At 42.3% G+C, this 18733-nt stretch overlaps 1 protein-coding gene across 1 annotated transcript in view; it reads right to left on the bottom strand.

The window, feature by feature from the left end:
- zanl (zonadhesin, like) overlaps positions 1 to 18733 on the bottom strand; it is a 40557-nt gene that overhangs the window by 10858 nt on the left and 10966 nt on the right. Inside the window, exons 22-41 of the mRNA XM_078276642.1 lie at positions 17282 to 17427; positions 16594 to 16737; positions 15790 to 15897; positions 11786 to 11955; positions 10917 to 11119; positions 10407 to 10551; positions 9485 to 9732; positions 8564 to 8741; positions 7838 to 7946; positions 7634 to 7728; positions 7326 to 7502; positions 7001 to 7209; positions 6765 to 6909; positions 5868 to 5965; positions 5071 to 5217; positions 4787 to 4951; positions 4014 to 4141; positions 2492 to 2763; positions 1968 to 2176; positions 711 to 855 (exon numbers count right to left, since the gene is read on the bottom strand). Coding sequence (XP_078132768.1) covers positions 711 to 855; positions 1968 to 2176; positions 2492 to 2763; positions 4014 to 4141; positions 4787 to 4951; positions 5071 to 5217; positions 5868 to 5965; positions 6765 to 6909; positions 7001 to 7209; positions 7326 to 7502; positions 7634 to 7728; positions 7838 to 7946; positions 8564 to 8741; positions 9485 to 9732; positions 10407 to 10551; positions 10917 to 11119; positions 11786 to 11955; positions 15790 to 15897; positions 16594 to 16737; positions 17282 to 17427 — 3241 coding nt within the window. The remainder of the gene's footprint in view (positions 1 to 710; positions 856 to 1967; positions 2177 to 2491; positions 2764 to 4013; positions 4142 to 4786; positions 4952 to 5070; positions 5218 to 5867; positions 5966 to 6764; positions 6910 to 7000; positions 7210 to 7325; positions 7503 to 7633; positions 7729 to 7837; positions 7947 to 8563; positions 8742 to 9484; positions 9733 to 10406; positions 10552 to 10916; positions 11120 to 11785; positions 11956 to 15789; positions 15898 to 16593; positions 16738 to 17281; positions 17428 to 18733) is intronic.

Here is an 18733-nt window from a genome sequence, read left to right on the forward strand (position 1 = left end):
TAATACTTTTAAAAATGCGTCAGGTTAGACGGAAACTTTGTTATTAACCTTTGTAGTAATTGTAGAATCTCTTTCATACCCAACATAAATTGGTATTGCAACCTCATTGAAATTGAATAGGGAATAAAAATCGATTCAGGACCTGGTGAATCAGAATTGAATCAGAAAATCATTGAGGATACCCAGCCCCAACTTAAACAATACTAAGGTTTAAAGTCTCTAAACTACAGGTGTCAAACTCATGGCCCGCCGGCCAAAACCGGCCCATCGCAAATTTTGATCCATCAGTATCAATTTAGGTTCACAATCAATTCTTGCCCGCCTAGTTGTGCGCCAAACCAAAAAGACAGGAACCTTTCTTTTTACTCGACACTCAACGCAGCATTTGAGACACAGACATTCCCAAACAGCCTGTGAAACAGGTTGTTGTTAGTCGGGTAGCCTACTTTGAAAAATGTAATCAGAATGCATTGTTCTGCTTGATTTCTAAATTCTTTGATGGCTTAGGAACTCTTTTGCTGAATTTATTTTTCGGGCTTTATGTGGACCAAATAGACTACATGTCTTGATGTGATTCTCATTGATGTCGATTGTCATTTTCCACTGTGGGCCTGATTGAAATGGAGTTTGACCCCCCTGGTTTAACGTCTCTAAACTGTACAACTGTTATCCAACATGTTGGAGGAAGACGATCAGAGTGGGGCACTCACTGGTGGGTTTGCAGGTCAGGTCTCCGTACTTGTCCAGGGCACACACTGAGTTGGAGTTACAGCTGTGTTCCTTACACGTGATTTTGCCGCCGAGGTTACAGGTACATCTGTCGGTACATCTATTTGTCAGCCACGAGTCTCCCACCTGTGTACACGCACACGCACACACACACACACACACAAACACACACACACACACACACACACACAAAATGATGTTTTGCTATGTGCAACAATCTTTCCTTTCCTTCCTAAGGACATGACCTAAGTCATAGTGCCTATGCAACTATCGGCACTGTATATATACTATAGTGTAATAATTCTAAATCAATATAAGTGCAATACAATACAAGAAAAAAAACATAAATTAGACAAAAGTCAGAAAGATCTTTATTTACCATACTATTCTTTTTTTAGCTTTATTTTATTTGACTGTAATAACTGCCTAGTATGCTTTGTGGAAATAATTATGTAATTTGGTTAACTTAGCAGGTCAGCTTAACATGTAAAAAAAAAAGTGAAATTCAGTATGTGCAGAAAAAAATTCTATTAATTAATCAATGCAATAATAAGGAAGGACTATTGGGTTTAAATGAAGCTTTTCTTTCCAGGAAATTTGTATTTTCTCAGTAATTAGCAACGATATCATTTTTCCTTTCATTAAAAAAAAAAAAAAAAAAAGCCTAGGAAATTATTGGAAAATGTATGTAGTAGTAACAAGTGATTACGGTAATTATTTTGTGAACCTTCAGATGTATCTTTAGACTCCTCAGCTGGTTCTTATCCCAGGCTGTAAACCACAGATAAAGACACTAGACCTAGACCTTTTGTCTGGGTCTCTACTAAGATCTAAATTCAGTCAAAAAATGTCCGATAAAGTGTATCGCAGATCACTAGATCATCAGTAATATACAGTTTCTCACAAAAGTGAGTACACCCCTCACATTTTTGTAAATATTTCATTATATCTTTTCATGGGACAACACTGAAGAAATGACACATTGCTACAATGTAAAGTAGTGAGTGTACAGCTTTTGTATAACAGTGTAAATGTGCCGGTCCCTCACTTCTGTGAGATACTGTATCTGCCTGAAGCCTCCAGAAATTAACCCTTGAGCGTACAACTTTGCTGGAAAGCTCCAATGCTTCACGAGGCTTCATCTCGCCATCACTACCTTTAATGCTTATAACCTGCATGTGTTTCTGACGTCGAATGAGATCACGTCACGTTTTAGGCCCATCGGCCGCTTCACTCACATCATGGTACTCTCCATCTGAGTCCACACAGCCACATTTGTCCAGAGGAACGCACACGTTGTCGCTGAGGACGAAGCCGGCGTCACACTGGCAGCCCTCCACACAGGTGGTCGGGGGGAGGTGGCAGAAGATGGGGAAGAGGTCAGAGCAGGTGGGGGGGCAGGGGGCGGTGCAGTCAGAGTAGTGGCTTTTGGGAGGGCAGGGCATGGCTGCAGGGAGGGGAGACAATTAATTATGTAAAGAGTAAAACTAGAATCCGCATTTAGACTGTTAATCAGTGGAAGTGGAACTTCAAGATCAAGACTAACGTGATTGTAAATTTTGTCTTGGGCTCCCAAGGCTACAGTCATAAGAAACAACATTTACAACAGGATACAAATCCAATAATAATAACAACAACAATAATATGACCCTAATGGTGTGTAATATGCAACATGGTGTCACGCAGTGCATATACTGTAGATAACCATTTAAAAAAATAAATAATATCTGTGCAGCGATAACGCTAAAAAAGATGAACTTACGACAGAAGGTGTTGTTCCTCCAGCTGATGGTGACTCCGGCGCTCTGACAGGCCTGAGCGTAGGCCTCCACGTTGTCACAGAGAGTGGCCTGCATGCCGTTGTACTCACACATGTCATAGACGCAGTTACCCAGGAAGGCCTCGGGGGGCACGAAGGAGTGGCAGGGCTTGAAGCGGTCGGAGAGGATGACCTCGGCACACTGAGCCTCGAACCGCTTCTCCTCCTCTGCCGTGCAGTTGGGGTGGACGTCAGGACGGGTGTCTGGCTGACAGCTAGAGGGGAGAGTGTTTGGATCAGTGGTTTAGTCAGCCCCGAGCGGCAACCTGCGGGGCTGAAAAGTGAAGCCAATTTTGGAGTCGTCTTGATCAACGTAAGTAGATTTTTCAGGATTAAGCATGAAATTCGATGTCCCTCCCCTTCCGCTCTCTGTGTGTTGCCGTTTTCAAAATCTGTTCACTTCGCTAAATAACAACAAACTTCGAGCTAGCGAGCTCCACGCTGAAAACGGCAAGTTTGGAAGAAAATTTGGATGGTGCAACAAGGCAGGCCTACTTGGTTCTTTCAGGGAATGACTGTAGAGATTTACAAGGAATATGTTTAGGGTATTTCCTCTCTAACTGGGACGTTTTGGGACTGACTGGTGGGATCGTTGTGGACGAAGTACACACACAATACACTGGTAAGTGTAAATGAAGTTTAACCATGTATGCAGCTAACAGACATTACTGTATTGTGTCAACTTCATTTAATATTGTTTGTGGCGTTTTCTATAATCTCTCTTTTCAATAAACTGTCTGTACACTTACAAAGTTCTCAATGCTTTGGGTAAACATGTAGGGACCCTCATTATGCTACCGTTGAAGTGTGGTGATATTTTGAGCCTTTTTAGTGGTACAAAATAGCGATTTGTTTTTACTTTCCCTGTGCCCCGAATACTAGCGTTGTCATTCAGCGGTCCGCGCTAGCTTCTTTCAAGCTACAAACACATTTGATTAGCATGAAAACATGTCCCAGAGAGCGACAGAGTGGGTACACATCTGTTATTAACCCCTAGGTTCGTTTTGCGCCGGAATTGTCCTTTAAACCTGATTCTTTCTTACAGCCGACTCCACTGGTTGCAAAAAGAAGTCTGTTGTAGATGTCTGGGAAAATGACCCTACTTCTCACTTGAATTATTATCTCAGTAATCATTTTCAAAATGAGTTTATGGCCTCAATCGATACTTTCAAGTATTCTTAAACACAGCATGATGTTCATTTAGCAAATTAGTCAATAAGTCCCATTTATTTTAAAATGAGCAATAAAACAGGAGATGCTTTAGGGCGGGGCAGCTTGTGATTGACAAGTCGCTACCTGTCAATCAGGACAGAGGCTAAGCAATGCTAACCATGGCCCTGTGTACATTTAAATAGCTGTGAATTTGTTTTTGGGTGTTGTCAGTGTTTTCATCTTAGAACTTTGGCCCTGTGCTTTTTCACTTCTTCAAAGTTAATGGTAACTGTATTAACTGTAACCCACTGACCCAGGATCACTGTCTCCGTCTGATTTCCAGCTGTTGCCCAGTTCAATCACATCCTTGGCTGGCTTCTTGTTGGGCATCAGGTTGTCATCGGAGGAGTTGTGGTTGTAGTTCCCACACATTCCGCACAGCTGGAGAGGAGGGAGATGGAGCTGGGTTATTACAGTGCTTCACACACTGAGGGGCCCCGACAAGGTTGCATCTCGCAGCATAATCCCAATTCAGATTACAATGATACCAATGGTGAAACACTTTGTTTTTGGTGAAGGGACAATAAGACAGGCCTAAAGTCTTCATACTAGGGCTGGGCGATATGGAGAACATCTGATATTCTTAACCAAATACCTTAATGTCAATATTGTGACAATATTGTAGTGTTGACAAATGGTGCTACAAGAAAATATTTACACAATTAGTATTCCATGCATTAAAAAGGTATGTATAAAGGCTTTAGGCCGCCAAGACGTTATTGTAGGCCCAGTTTAATATGCAATTTAATTTTATACAACATATGCGAGGTCCCCGCTCCGTCTCTCTTTTAACTAAGGGGTCCTCAGCTTAAAAAACGTTGACGACCCCTGGACAAGGTGGTTGAAGGCTAATAACAGCTAGAACAGTCTGGTAAATTCAGAAAATGACATCACTTTACTGTAATGCAGCCTTTAAAACCAGGAAAAGACAACACCTTAATACGATATCCAAAATCTAAGACGATATCTAGTCTCATATCACAATATGGATATAATATTGATATTTTGCCCAGCCCTTCTTCATACCTTGTTATAGTATTCTCCAGGAACAGTTATCTCCAGGTGATGGACTCCGTCAAACTTGACCTGCAGACCAAAGTTTGTGTCCAGCAGACTGTAGGATCCACTGGTTATCACCTTGGCTCCGACCACGTCAATGGAAACTGGGGTTCGCACCCGCCGTTCATTCAGCTAAGACAAGACAGAGAGAACACAGATGTCAGTCAGCCGCAGGGCATTTGACTACGCTGTAGCCCATCACTGTTTCCTGCAGCCAGTATAATACTAAAAACAGAAAGAGGTTACCTTACCAGAACTCTGCGGCTCTTCTGCAGCTCAACCACAGTGTCATGAGGCAGGTAGACTGTGACAGAGCGGACATAGGAGGCCTCCGGCTGACCGCGCTCCTCGTTTTTAGCCACGATCTTGAAGGGAGTTACCTTGGTGGTGTTACACACCTAGAGGATTCAGAAAAAAAACATTTGAAACAGTAACGCTTTTATGTTTCCAGGGGTTAAAGTGGGATCTGGAAACCCTAAGATACAGGTGAGGGGGGGCGGTTTGCTAACACCACACCAAATTCCATTCTCAAATGAACATATTATAGTTTCTTACAAAAATGAAGTCTCTGACTACTACACAGCCCTGAGAGAAACTTACTTTTAAAGCGTTATTTCCTTACTATTAAAACAGTGGTGAAGAACACCAGGAGCAATTGCCAGGAGTTGAGTGAGTAAAACTAAATTATGACGGTGGTGTGCTAACTGCATGCCAGAATAAATCACAGCACACAGGGCCTAATGGCCTCCTAAGCTACCATTTGACCGGTTGCTGACAAGCATTTAAAAGTCTATTTGTTTTTAAACAGCGTCTGACACATAAATACATAAAACACACCGAGGCTACATTCACTTCCAGCTTCACGGAGAACAATGAGGGCAAAACAGCATCACCGATCTGTTTTAACCAAATATTCTCAGTCTAGCTCGGCTAAGAACACCGGATCTGCAGCAGGTTACCGTGTTGGTTACTACAGAGCCTTTTGCACGTGATCTTCACCTTTTCAACTGACTTTACCAGCAAATTTAGCATCAAATTCAGCCCGTACCTCCACCAGAGTGTAAGTGCACGTGCCCATGTACGTGTGCATCACACCATCAAAGGTGTAGTAGTGAGGATCTCCAGCCACGTGGCACACTCCTTTACCTGAGGAAGGGAAATGAGGCTCGGTGAAATATGAAACATACATCTTACTGCCTAAAATATGACGTGACAATGTTCAGAGTCTTCCAGTGCATGGTAGGCAGGTACATCTTTAGTCCTCCAGTCTGTTAAAGGAACGTTGAAAAACATGTGTTGATCTACTGTGGTAAAGAAATGGTTCGCGTTTGTGCCTTTCTGAATTGTGGCAACAGAATGAGAAAATACAAGTACCTAAACTTTCATCACGGGACTTCAGCGCGAGACTAGAGCTAGCCTTCAGTAACGCTATTACTGTGCAAGCCACAGGCATCATTTGGACCGTTTCCATGTAGTTACATAGTCACTGATATGGTCATAACCACTACAGTGCTCAATTACCTATTTTTGAGGGGGAAATGAACTTCAAGCTTTCGTCACGAAGGCATGACCTCCGTGATCGACTCTTCTGGGCTTTCGGTGAAGCGACCGATGGAAAACGAGGTAGGCGACAGTACAAACTTTGAATTTAAACGGTTTCTTCACAATGTCTGGGTTGAAAACGCATCTTGTTGTCACGTAAGGGCCCTGTTCACGTTGCACAGAAATGTTAATGTGCAATGCATTTTGTGTCTGTTAAGAGCACTCTTTAGAACATGCCCCCACAACTGGCATTTTAGCTGGGACCTCTGGCCATTAACTGCAGCAACTCCAGTTTGCTAGCACTGATTTTGGTCGTTTGTTTTTTTTCCTATCAACAGTAATCGGATACATCTAGCGATCAAGATTCAGGTAAAAATCAGCCGGATTTCTCCTTTAAGTTTACCTGTAGAGTGGCAATCCAGCACTCCTTCTACAACTTTACACTCCTGGGCCGGGCTGCACTGCCACGGCTCGCAGGTGATGTTTTTGTTGCCGGTACACTTGCAGCGCTCGGAGCAGTCCTTCTCTGTGAACCAACTGTCTCCCACCTACACACACAAATAGTGCACATACATAAGTTCAATGCATGTTCAAACACATTTTCTTGCAAAACCCTCCACCTGAGCGGAGCACTCTTACCGGCCTGTAGTGCCCGTCTCGGTCGGTACATCCGCACTCGCTGAGCGGGACGCATTTGTCTCCGCTGAGGACGAAGCCAGGGTTGCAGACGCATCCCTCCACACAGGGCTGGTTGCAGGAGCCGCCGGGGTTCCCGGGGTCCTGACAGCTGGGCTGCGAGCAGGCGGGGCCGCACGGGTTGTACTGACTGCCTGGGGGGCACTTAAGAGCTGGAGGGAGAGAAGGACAGTTGCAAATAGGGTTATTCTAGAAAAGTAAAACTAAATTGAAACTATATTGCCAGGTAAAAAAAAAAAAAAAAAAAAACTGATATAAATGAGCGTACGACAGAAGGTATTGTTTCTCCATGTGATGGGGACTCCGGCAGCAGCACACATGTCGCCGTAGCTCTCTACGGCCTGGCACAGAGCCACAGTCTGACCGCCGGTGGCACACATGTCGTACACACAGTTTCCAAAGTACGGCTCGGGAGGCACGACCGAGTGGCACGGCTTAAAGATACCTGAGGATCAAAACACGGAGAGGCAGCGGAGGTGAATGGCAATCATTTTACTGTATTTCATTTACTCAATAATTACTCTCTTAGTAGTATTAGGCTAGTGTGTGTGTGTGTGTGTGTGTGTGTGTGTGTACCATTGGGATCGGTGATCATGCCGCAGCTGGTGGGCTTCTTGGCCTCCTCCTCCACCTTTTTGTCACAGTCGTCCACCCCTCCCCCGTTGGTGCAGCTGAAGAAGACGAGGAGGAAATATGAAAATGGCACAAAGTGATGATTTTTGTTTAGTAAAACATGGCTCAAACGTCTAATGTATGTGTGTGTTCTGTGATGCGACTCACTCTGGCCGGGGGTCAGGAACCTGCCAGCTGTCTCCCAGTTCGTTGGTGTTAGCGGCCGGTTTATTGTCTGGTTTCAAGTTGTCATCTTTGGAGTTTCCGTTGAAATTTCCTGCCGGGGGAAACAAACATTAAGACTCACTGGTACACTGAAGCAAATACAGTGGACAACGTAGCTGTCAAGAAGAACAGACTAAACTTATTGACTGGCTGCAGTCAGTTGTGAAATTGACTCCCAGTAGAGAATTATGTTTATTATAGTATGAAGAGCTTGAAATAAGAGAAGTTCCGATACCAGTATCGGAAAAGCCTCCGATACTGCCTAAAATACTGGTAAGCATCGGTAAGTACTCACATGCACCGATCCGATACCACGAAATTTAGACCCGAAGAAAATCTAACTCAAAGTAGTTTACTTATGTTCTCTTTCTGTTATGACTTATTGTCAAACTGGATAATAAAATAATCCTGGGGCGTTCATTGTTTGTTTGTGTATGTTTCACAAAGAGTTTAACCTAAGCCAGGCCGTACAACAAAGATAGAAATGATATCACATCCACACAGGGATAGTAGTATACAGCTGTTAAAACATAATAAAATATATGACACACTGGTATGGGATCGGTACTATTGGGTGATACGCAAGTTCAGGTATCGGAATCGGTATCAGGAAGGGAAAAAATGGTATCGGACCATCTCTAGTTGAAACGGGTCACAACTGGTTCTCACCACACATGCCACAGAGCAGGCCATTGTAGGAGGTCGGCACGGTGACGTCAGCGTGGTGGTTGCCATCGAAACGCACCCTCAGGCCGAAGGATGTCTCCAGGACAACAAACTTGCCGCTCAGGTAGATTTTTACTCCGCTGATGGAGGTGACGGGGGGAACAACCACCGTCCCATTGACCTGGAGGACATACAGCAGAGATGTTGGTTCTGATGCTGGGCAGACAGTGTCTGGATGTGGAGCAGGGCTGCACAACAGATTTTTTTTTTTACTATAAACTAAACTATCTTTTAGTGGTGCCTTTTGTGTTCAATTCAACGTTCAATTTGTTCAATAAAAGAATGTTGGGAATGATGTCCTTTCATTTGTTTCAACAAGCAATTTGTTGTATTTTATTTTACTGAAAGCAGCAGAAACGCCAAACTGAGTACACTCTAATACGTTTATTTATCGCAAATGATATCGTTATCACGATATTTAACACTGTTATCGCATCTTTTCCTCATACCGTGCAGCCCTAATGTGGAGGCATTGATTGGAGGCAGTGCTTTCTTGTCTATTGTTCCAAATGGATCCCATTCATAGAGCTTTGTTTAAACGCAGAAAAGAGGGGAACTAATGACATTGATGATAACTGTGAAATAGTTACACCATTCACTTGACAGGTAAAAACGTTTTGTCTGCTGTGAAAGATTTTCCATCATCAGTTTCACTCCACACTTTCCCCCTGGCCATGCCCCCCGCAAACTCCTAATTTAGTAACTGAAACACGTCCACTCCGTGAACGGTCTGCAGTTGTACACGTGCAGAGTAGCCAAAGCGTAAGAAAGCCAGTTTTTGAAGAAGTGCAACAAAAAAAACAGGAGAGATTATTGCTAGATTATTAATCTAGCAAGCAGATCTACAGCTTTAGGGCAACATACCTGGACTGTGCGACCCTTGCCGAGGATGACCGTCACACCGCTCACATTGATCACCACGGCCCTGACGTAGGAGATCTTCTTACTGCTCCCTCTGTGCTCATTCTGGGTGTCCACGGTGAAGTAGGGCATGCCGGAGGAGGCGTTGCAGGGTTTGGACAGGGTGTAGGAGCACGCTCCCATATAATGGTGGGTGCGTTTGTCAAAGGTGGTGTAGTGGGGATCGCCAGACACTGAGCACATACCATTTCCTGAACAAGAGAGGCAAGAGTTTAGCTTAACTTTAACTGTTGGGGTTTCGCTGACGAATCAAACCAAAATTCACACCCAATCTAAACCAATGGAATTTGATGGAAATCCCCCATTTTCTCCCAATCTGAATTCCCAGTTGCATCATTTGACTCAAAGATAGTGTATATCGATACAAATCGTCAGTTTGTATCAAAATATTTTAGACTTTAGAAACTGATCTTCATAATCAAGTGCTAGGTTAAAAATGAGCTAGTGGGGACCTATATTAGACCTTTTATTGTATTTATTTTATATATTTTATATAAGTTTGGAAACTGTTTTTCTTTGCACTGACTATTTAATTCAATTTCCTTTAATATTAAGGGTGGTTGTAGGTTGTAAAATGTAATGAAGATTTTTGATTTTAGAATTATAACTGAAAGTCCTGTTCAAATAAGTATTGTTCTTCCCCATATTGTTATAATGGAAGATGTGCTGGAGATGTGTGTTTTAAGTAGAAAGTCTGGGTTGTGCTATATTGGTGTATGTTTACATGGTGTCATTATGACATTTGTTAATGTTCCACCAAGCTGACACTGTTCATTTAGGTTTTTTCGGAATGGCTTGACTAAAATGTTTCTGTGTGTGTGTGTGTGTGTGTGTGTGTGTGTGTGTGTGTGTGTGTGTTACATACCCAGAGGACGACATTCATATTCTCCGTCGTGTAGCTGGCAGCTCTCAGTGGTTGGCTTACAGCTGCTGTTGTGACACTGGATCAAACCTCCACTGTGACACACACACTTCTGCTCACAACCCTCCAGGTACCAGTTATCATCCACCTGACACACACACACACACACACACACACACACACACACACACAATGAAGAGTCATATACAATCTGATTACATCAAGCCTCCACAAAAACGTCATTGTTCAGATCAGATAGATTACTTAAGACGCTACAACAATATTGTTGAGTATGTGCTTGAAACATTCATACTTAAAAAATAAATACCAGGAATGTATCAATACTTATGGAATGCTGCTGCAATAAGTGCAAATGCTGCTCAGAGGAAATGCTGTAAATTATAGAGCGTGGTCTAGAACTACTCTGTGTGTAAAGTGTCCTGAGATACCGCCTGCTATGATTTGACACTAGAAATACAATTGAATGTGATTTCAGTGACTCGGAGGACTCACAGGATGATAGGATCCACTGGGGTCCACGCAGCCGCAGTCTTTCAGGGACACACACTTGTCGTTGCTGAGGATGAAGCCCGGCTTACACTCGCAGCCCTCCACACACACGTCCTCGCAGCCCGGGGGTCCGGACACACCCAGACACGTCTCAGGACACGAACTCACACACAGGGAGTAGGAGCTGTTGGGAGGACAGGCCAGGGCTGCATGGAGGAACAGAGGGACGGAGAGATGGAGGGAGGGATAGATGACAGACAGAGGCAGGGTAGGAAGGTAGGGTGAATGGTAAGGAGATATACAACTATTGATGGGTAACCCCTGATCCACTTCCTCCTTCCCAGCCACGGCGACGAAAGTGACGTTTAGACACCAAAACGACCACTTAAGTTTAAGAAAAAGTTCATGGTTTGGATTAAAACACTCGTGAGGAACGAACATGCGTTTCCTGGGTCAAAGTATTAAGATTAGATTTTGCGTAACTTCTGGCTGTAGCTGTATTCTTTCTAGCCACAACCCCCTTCTATTGATGATGTATCACTTCCTTGCTTTTGACCTATAGGCTTACACATTGATAGAGAACCACACTCCCATTCATTAGTCTAACACTATATACAGTATGTGAGCAGACTACTGCTGACAATGGCCCTGAAGAACAACTATTTCAGTTCAGTGGTCATTTTAACTGCATACTGCCATGTCAAATAAAGGCATTTGAATTTGTTCTACTGTGTGCCTTGGATTGTTTTTGAAGGAGAGTTGCATTTGAGACAGATTCTACCCGTGCAATGAGGCCTTCACATGATGGAACAGACAGTGAATGTCTTTGGAAGAAAAAGATAGTTTGTGAAATTAAAATGCTCAAGACTTACGACAGAAGCTTGGAGTCCTCCACGGGTGGACTTTGGCTCCGGCGCTCTGGCAGGCGTCGGTGTAGGCCTGGAGCTGGTCACACAGCACATGCTGCTGGCCTTGGAACTGGCACATGTCATACACACAGCTCTGGAAGAACGGAGTGGGATTCACCACGCTGATACACTCCCTGGAACAGAGGCAAACACTCAGAGGGTCCAACGCTAGGGACGTAACCAAACATTTAACTCACCATTCAATTCACGCTTTGAACGTCATGACACGATTCTCACCATTTTTTAACAGAATGAGCTGCAGACAAATGACTGAAACTATTCCTTTATTTTTTTTAAACTGTGCAAAACAACAGATGTGTCCTGTTGTGTGCAACTGAAATTTATTTCATCTTAAAATAAAAAATAACTAAATAAAAAATAAAATCACTGACTAAATATTTAAAATAAATCACTTCAGATAAATAAACTGAGAACACAGTGACGTCTGAAGTCCAACAAGTGAAATCTAATGTAGATTAAAAACTGCATGCCCATTCATTTGTTATCTCAAGCGGTTGTAATCTTTACACGTCTATATAGATTTTTAACTGATTCACTATGCATCGTTCCATCCCTATCCAGCCATAACTAATGGCATGCTGCTGATTTCTCTGCATATATGAAGTACATGAAACCACCTCCTAAACAACCCAAAGTGAGATAAAAAAAACTAGGGTCAGTGCATTTTCATTAACATACACACTGGAGATTATTTAGATTAAAAACAGGATCCAAGTAGTCAGAAACACATTATATATATACATATACACATACACACACACACACACACACACACACACACACACACACACACAAAACCACGATACTTATGTCACAATATTATGCCATGTTCTGCGAGATTTTGTTTGATTATTACTTTTTTCCCCTACTTCAAATGATGTCCCCCAAAAGAAAACTAAGTTTTGATCTAAAAAGAAACATTTCTCCATTTGTTCATCTCACTTCAGTTTCATTGCTGCAAACTCAACTGCACCATCTAGTTGACTGAAAAAGCTAATTATTTTATTATTCTAGTACCAAGAAGTTAAATTCCCATGTGCAATTTATATAATAAAAGATGGATACTCTGCGTACGTGTATTAATACAGTATTGCCATGAAAAATATTGTGATACTATGCTGTATTGATTCTTCCCAAGAACGAGCTACAAGTGTAATCTGAAATGGGTAAATGAGTTGTTGATAACCTTTAACCAATCTGTCTCTCCTCCAGTAACCACTGGTTACCCCTTTCAAAATAAAACACCTGCCGTGTGTGCAGTAGGTACAAAATTGAACCAATAAACCGTCATTTGGCAAACTACTCCGCCTGACGTTTCTACAGTATCTACAATCACACCCTCTAACTAGCCTTTGTACAAAGTAGGTTATCTGATCCACACCCATCCCAACAGATAGATAAGTGCTGACAGTCCCATATAGATTTTTAATGAATTTATTTGCAAATTATGGTGGAAAATAAGTATTTGGTCAATAACAAAAGTTCATCTCAATATTTTGTTATATACCCTTTGTTGGCAATGACAGAGATCAAACGTTTTCTGTAAGTCTTCACAAGGTTTTCACACACTGTTGCTGGTATTTTGGCCCATTCCTCCATGCAGATCTCCTCTAGAGCAGTGATGTTTTGGGGCTGTCGCAGGGCAACACGGACTTTCAACTGCCTCCAAAGATTTTCTATGGGGTTGAGATCTGGAGACTGGCTAGGCCACTCCAGGACCTTGAAATTCTTCTTACGAAGCCACTCCTTCGTTGCCCGGGCGGTGTGTTTGGGATCATTGTAATGCTGAAAGACCCAGCCACGTTTCATCTTCAATGCCCTTGCTGATGGAAGGAGGTTTTCACTCAAAATCTCACGATACATGGCCCCATTCATTCTTTCCTTTACACGGATCAGTTGTCCTGGTCCCTTTGCAGAAAAAACAGCCCCCAAAGCATGATGTTTCCACCCCCATGCTTCACAGTAGGTATGGTGTTCTTTGGATGCAACTCAGCATTCTTTCCCCTCCAAACACGACGAGTTGAGTTTTTACCAAAAAGTTCTATTTTGGTTTCATCTGACCATATGACATTCTCCCAATCCTCTTCTGGATCATCCAAATGTTCTCTAGCAAACTCCAGACGGGCCTGGACATGTACTGGTTTAAGCAGGGGGACACGTCTGGCACTGCAGGATTTGAGTCCCTGGCGGCGTAGTGTGTTACTAATGGTAGCCTTTGTTACTTTGGTCCCAGCTCTCTGCAGGTCATTCACTAGGTCCCCCCGTGTGGTTCTGGGATTTTTGCTCACCGTTCTTGTGATCATTTTGACCCCACGGGGTGAGATCTTGCGTGAAGCCCCGGATCGAGGGAGATTATTAGTGGTCTTGTATGTCTTCCATTTTCTTATAATTTCTCCCACAGTTGATTTCTTCACACCAAGCTGCTTACCTATTGCAGATTCAGTCTTCCCAGCCTGGTGCAGGTCTACAATTTTGTTTCTGGTGTCCTTTGAAGCTCTTTGGTCTTGGCCATAGTGGAGTTTGGAGTGTGACTGTTTGAGGTTGTGGACAGGTGTCTTTTATACTGATAACAAGTTCAAACAGGTGCCATTAATACAGGTAACGAGTGGAGGACAGAGGAGCCTCTTAAAGAAGAAGTTACAGGTCTGTAAGAGCCAGAAATCTTGCTTGTTTGTAGGTGACCAAATACTTATTTTCCTGAGGAATTTGCAAATAAATTCATTAAAAATCCTACAATGTGATTTTCTGGATTTTTTTTCTCATTTTATCGCTCATAGTTGAAGTGTACCTATGATGAAAATTACAGGCCTCTCTCAACTTTTTAAGTGGGAGAACTTGCACAATTGGTGGCTGACTAAATACTTTTGTGCCCCAATGTATGTATGTATGTATGTATGTATGTATGTATGTATGTATATATGTGTGCGTGTGTGTCCTATGGCAGTGATTCTTATACTTGTCAGTGGCACTCTGCCAGGGGGTCGGGGGTATACACATTTGTATCTTTTTTTCCCCAGAAGGCTTCAAAGTTTTATATATAGTTCTATAATAGTAGTAGTATAATAGTAGTCACATTACTTTCTTATCCAACAAATCTATTACTCTCAGAATCTGCAAATATGATTAATACATATCTCTTGTGTTGTTCTTTCACAGAACTAAAATGACAAGCTTATAGAAGTATAAAAAGAATGATTCCATGGGACATACGTGAGGGAGCTCCGGTATATTCTATCTTGTAAAGGGTCTGTGGTTGGAAAGAAAGATTAAAGCCTCTGCCCTCTGGTAGCTACTGCCCTGCTGTGCAGATCTTTCAATTTAAATGTGAATCTCAGCAGGGTGATGCCTTCAGCTCATGTCCCTCTGAACAGTACAACTCCCTGCAGTCTAAAGCTGATTCATGGTTCCGAGGAGGCTCCACGCAGAGCTTTCTCCGTAGCCTACGGAAGTGGCCTGAAGTTTATACTTATGCGTTGGTGTGTGCGTCGATCTCTTTAAGAGAATAGCAGGGCCGGCGTGTGTGTGTGTGTGTGTGGTAGAGCGAGTGAGAGAGTGATGGCGATAAGCTTCGGAGCGACTCTAGAGTCATAGTGAGAGAAACAAAGTGTCTCCCCTGTTCTTTCTGACCACGGTGGGAAATCTGGAGCAGGAACAGTTAACCCTCTCCCTGATGTCATGTTGTTTACGGAGAAGGAGAACCAGGAAATGAGTCGGGGGAAATGTAACACTACCAAGACACGGCCGAGAGGACCAATCACAGTTGTTGTGTCTGTGTCGCCGCAACGTGTAGTTACATTTTTCGAGAGGTGCACATCAGGCTACGGCGTTGGGTCCATGTCTCTATGTACCTACGTACCTACCCACGGCTTGGATTTACCACAGAAGCATAAACCGGCCTTAACAGCTATAACAGGTCAATAATTAGGTTAAAAAAGCTGCTTTCTTACCTGAAGGGTCCAGCAGGGTCTTTGAGTTTGCCACATTTGTCTGGCTTCACCACCTCGGCCTCCAGTTTGGGGTCACAGTCTGGGTTGGGCCCGGTGCCTTGGCTACACCTGAACAATACAAACACAACACCAGGGTCACATTCTACTTCACTTATCCTCAGGAGTTATGGCAGAGTCAATTCTTTGTAGGGCTGGGCGACGTGAAGAAAAAAAAAAAAAAAAAAAAATCAAAATCAGATATCACGATATTTTTGACCAAATACCGCGACAATATTGTAGGGATGAGAATTGATGCTTTCACAAAATATTCACACAATGAGATTTGTGGTACATAACCATCAGTAACGTGGATATAATGACTAAGTGGGTAAAGGCAAATAATAGAACAGCTAGAACAGTCTGGTAAGTTCAGAACATCACTTTACTGTAATCCAGTCTTTCAAACCAGGACAAGACAACACTTGCGTCATATTACCATATTCAAAATCTAAGACTATATCTAGTATCACAATATTGATACAATATCGATATATTGCCCAGCCCTAATATTATAATAATACTTTCTCTACAAAATATAATTAATGTTCTTGCGAAAAATATTTTTTGGTGTTAAAAATGTATTGAGTATAAATCCATACATTGCGTAGCTTATATAATTTGTGTTATTGTCATTTCCCAGAGTTCAGGTTAGAGAGTCCAGTCACATGTACCTCCATCACATGCTTGAGCTTTATGGGAATCTCCAGGGAAGGCTTAAGGAAATTCTCAGAAACCTGCACTGAAATGAACACACGTAAAACTCACGAGTCATCCTCGTCTTCTTTTGTCTGCCAGCTGTTGCCGAAGTCGTTGACGTTGCCTCCCAGAGTGCCATCTGGCTTGGTGAAGTCGTTGTTCGGGTTCCCGTCGTAGTCGCCGCAGAGGCCGCACATCTGGTCGTGGTAGGAGCTGCCGGGACGGGGAGGAAGAGAAAACGGGATTAGGAGATGGAGAAGAATGTCTTAAGAAGACTTAAAAGGTTTAAATAGTGTTTGGCTCTTTAATGGAATTCTATAAACAATAGAGACAGACTGCTCTGATACTATTAATCAGGGAACCATCAATGGAAGACATAGAAGCAAAGTATTAAGAATGTTGGCAGGATTTGTTAAAAACAGCAGATCTGTATGACGTTTGAACTACAGATTGGATAGATGCCGAGGTGATTACTCAGGCAGTTTTTACAAAATACACAGAGACTAAACTGCAGTTTATAGCTCTTCTTTGCTGCACCCAGCCGGTGTCATTCTGTCTTTCAGGGCCTCTTTCATTCAGATTCCTATTTCCTGTCTGAATTCTTTTAGTAGTTCATTTCAGCGAAAGAAATGTGTACTGACAACAGATCCACAGTTACATTAAATTGTAAAAAAATGCACGCATCGCATCTGGAAGCACAATGGTTCACATGTGTTTTCACCCATTGATTTGAGATTGAGACTACTACATTACCAACCTGGGAACTGAGATCTGGGCGTAATGGTTTCCGTCCCAGCGCACCCGGAGGCCGAAGGGCGTCTGCAGGGTGATGTACTGGCCGGCCAGACTGAGAGAGATGAGAGGGGAGGGGGAGTGAGGGAGGGCCACTCGCAGTCCGTTCACCTGTCGGAGGGAAGGAAGAAAAAACAAGGGTCAACTGAAGCTACAGGGACCAGTTTTTACATACACATGTGTTACATATTTACAGTTTCAGTCAGCTTATCCAACTCTAAGCTATTTATTGGTATAGTCCCAACAGTTACAGAGAAGCAATGAAAACCTTAGATCTCAGGCTCCCTCCAACAATGCTCATTAAATATGTCTAAAAAGAAAATCACGCCAGTAAAAGAAAATGGGAATCAAAGACATAAAATAGTGCAGAAGTTAAAATATAAGGATAAAATATAACATCACTTATATTTGTGGTGTACAGTAAATGCAAACTAAATAAACTGAATTTAAACAGGAAAGTAGTAGATGTACTGTGTATGTAGTATATGAATTAATAAATATAATTATATAGGGCTGCAACTAACAATTATTTCCATTGTTTGGTTTATAAAATGCCAGAAAATGTCAATCAGAAGACGTCCTCTAATGTCTCGTTTAGATATTCAGTTTACTGTCACAGAGGAGAAACTACAACATATTCACACTTTAATAAATAGTCAAAATAGTTGGCCATTCATTTAATAGTTGACAACTAATCAATTACTCTTTGCAGATGTTAACAGGTGTAAAAAACGCAAATCAAAAGTATATGAATACACATGAATAAAAACCCAGCACACAAGATGAGATAAGATAAGATAAGATGAGATGAGATGAGATGACGGAGTAAAGACACTGAGGATGTGCGGACAGATCAAACAGATGAGTACAGGAGACGATGAGGAGGAAGAGCGTGGATAGATCTCTGGGATTATGGCATTATAAAAGAGATAAAGGTCAAGGAACAAGGGATACGATCAGATAAGAAAAGGTGAAGAGAACAAGAGACAGGCTTTGGGTTGTGATGTCACTCATCCTGAGGATTAAGCTATACAGAGAGGGAGTGACAGCGGGTGTGTGCGAGGCACATGTATATTCCCATTAGGGGTGAGGGCGGGGGATAAAAAATTGTATATATCCTGATAAAAAAAAGATTTTTAAAATCAATTCTTTTCCCTAGAATAGATATTTTAATGTATTTATATTTTTTAACCGCCGATGGCGACTACATCGTAACAGAGTGAAAGCAGAAAATCTGTGTTACGTTCTTCTTTATGAATGAAATAAATGTCAGACTGACTGACTGACTTGTGACGTGCATTCTTCTTAGAAAACAACTAGTTTTTAGAAATGTCTCCTGATCTATTGTCAGTGTATTATTCAACTGTAGTTTTTCTTAAAAGGAGGAAAAGAAAATATATAATCAATACTCAATACT

The sequence above is a fragment of the Sander vitreus genome, chromosome 19, assembly GCF_031162955.1.
Source record: "Sander vitreus isolate 19-12246 chromosome 19, sanVit1, whole genome shotgun sequence".
Classification (NCBI taxonomy): Eukaryota; Metazoa; Chordata; class Actinopteri; order Perciformes; family Percidae; genus Sander; species Sander vitreus.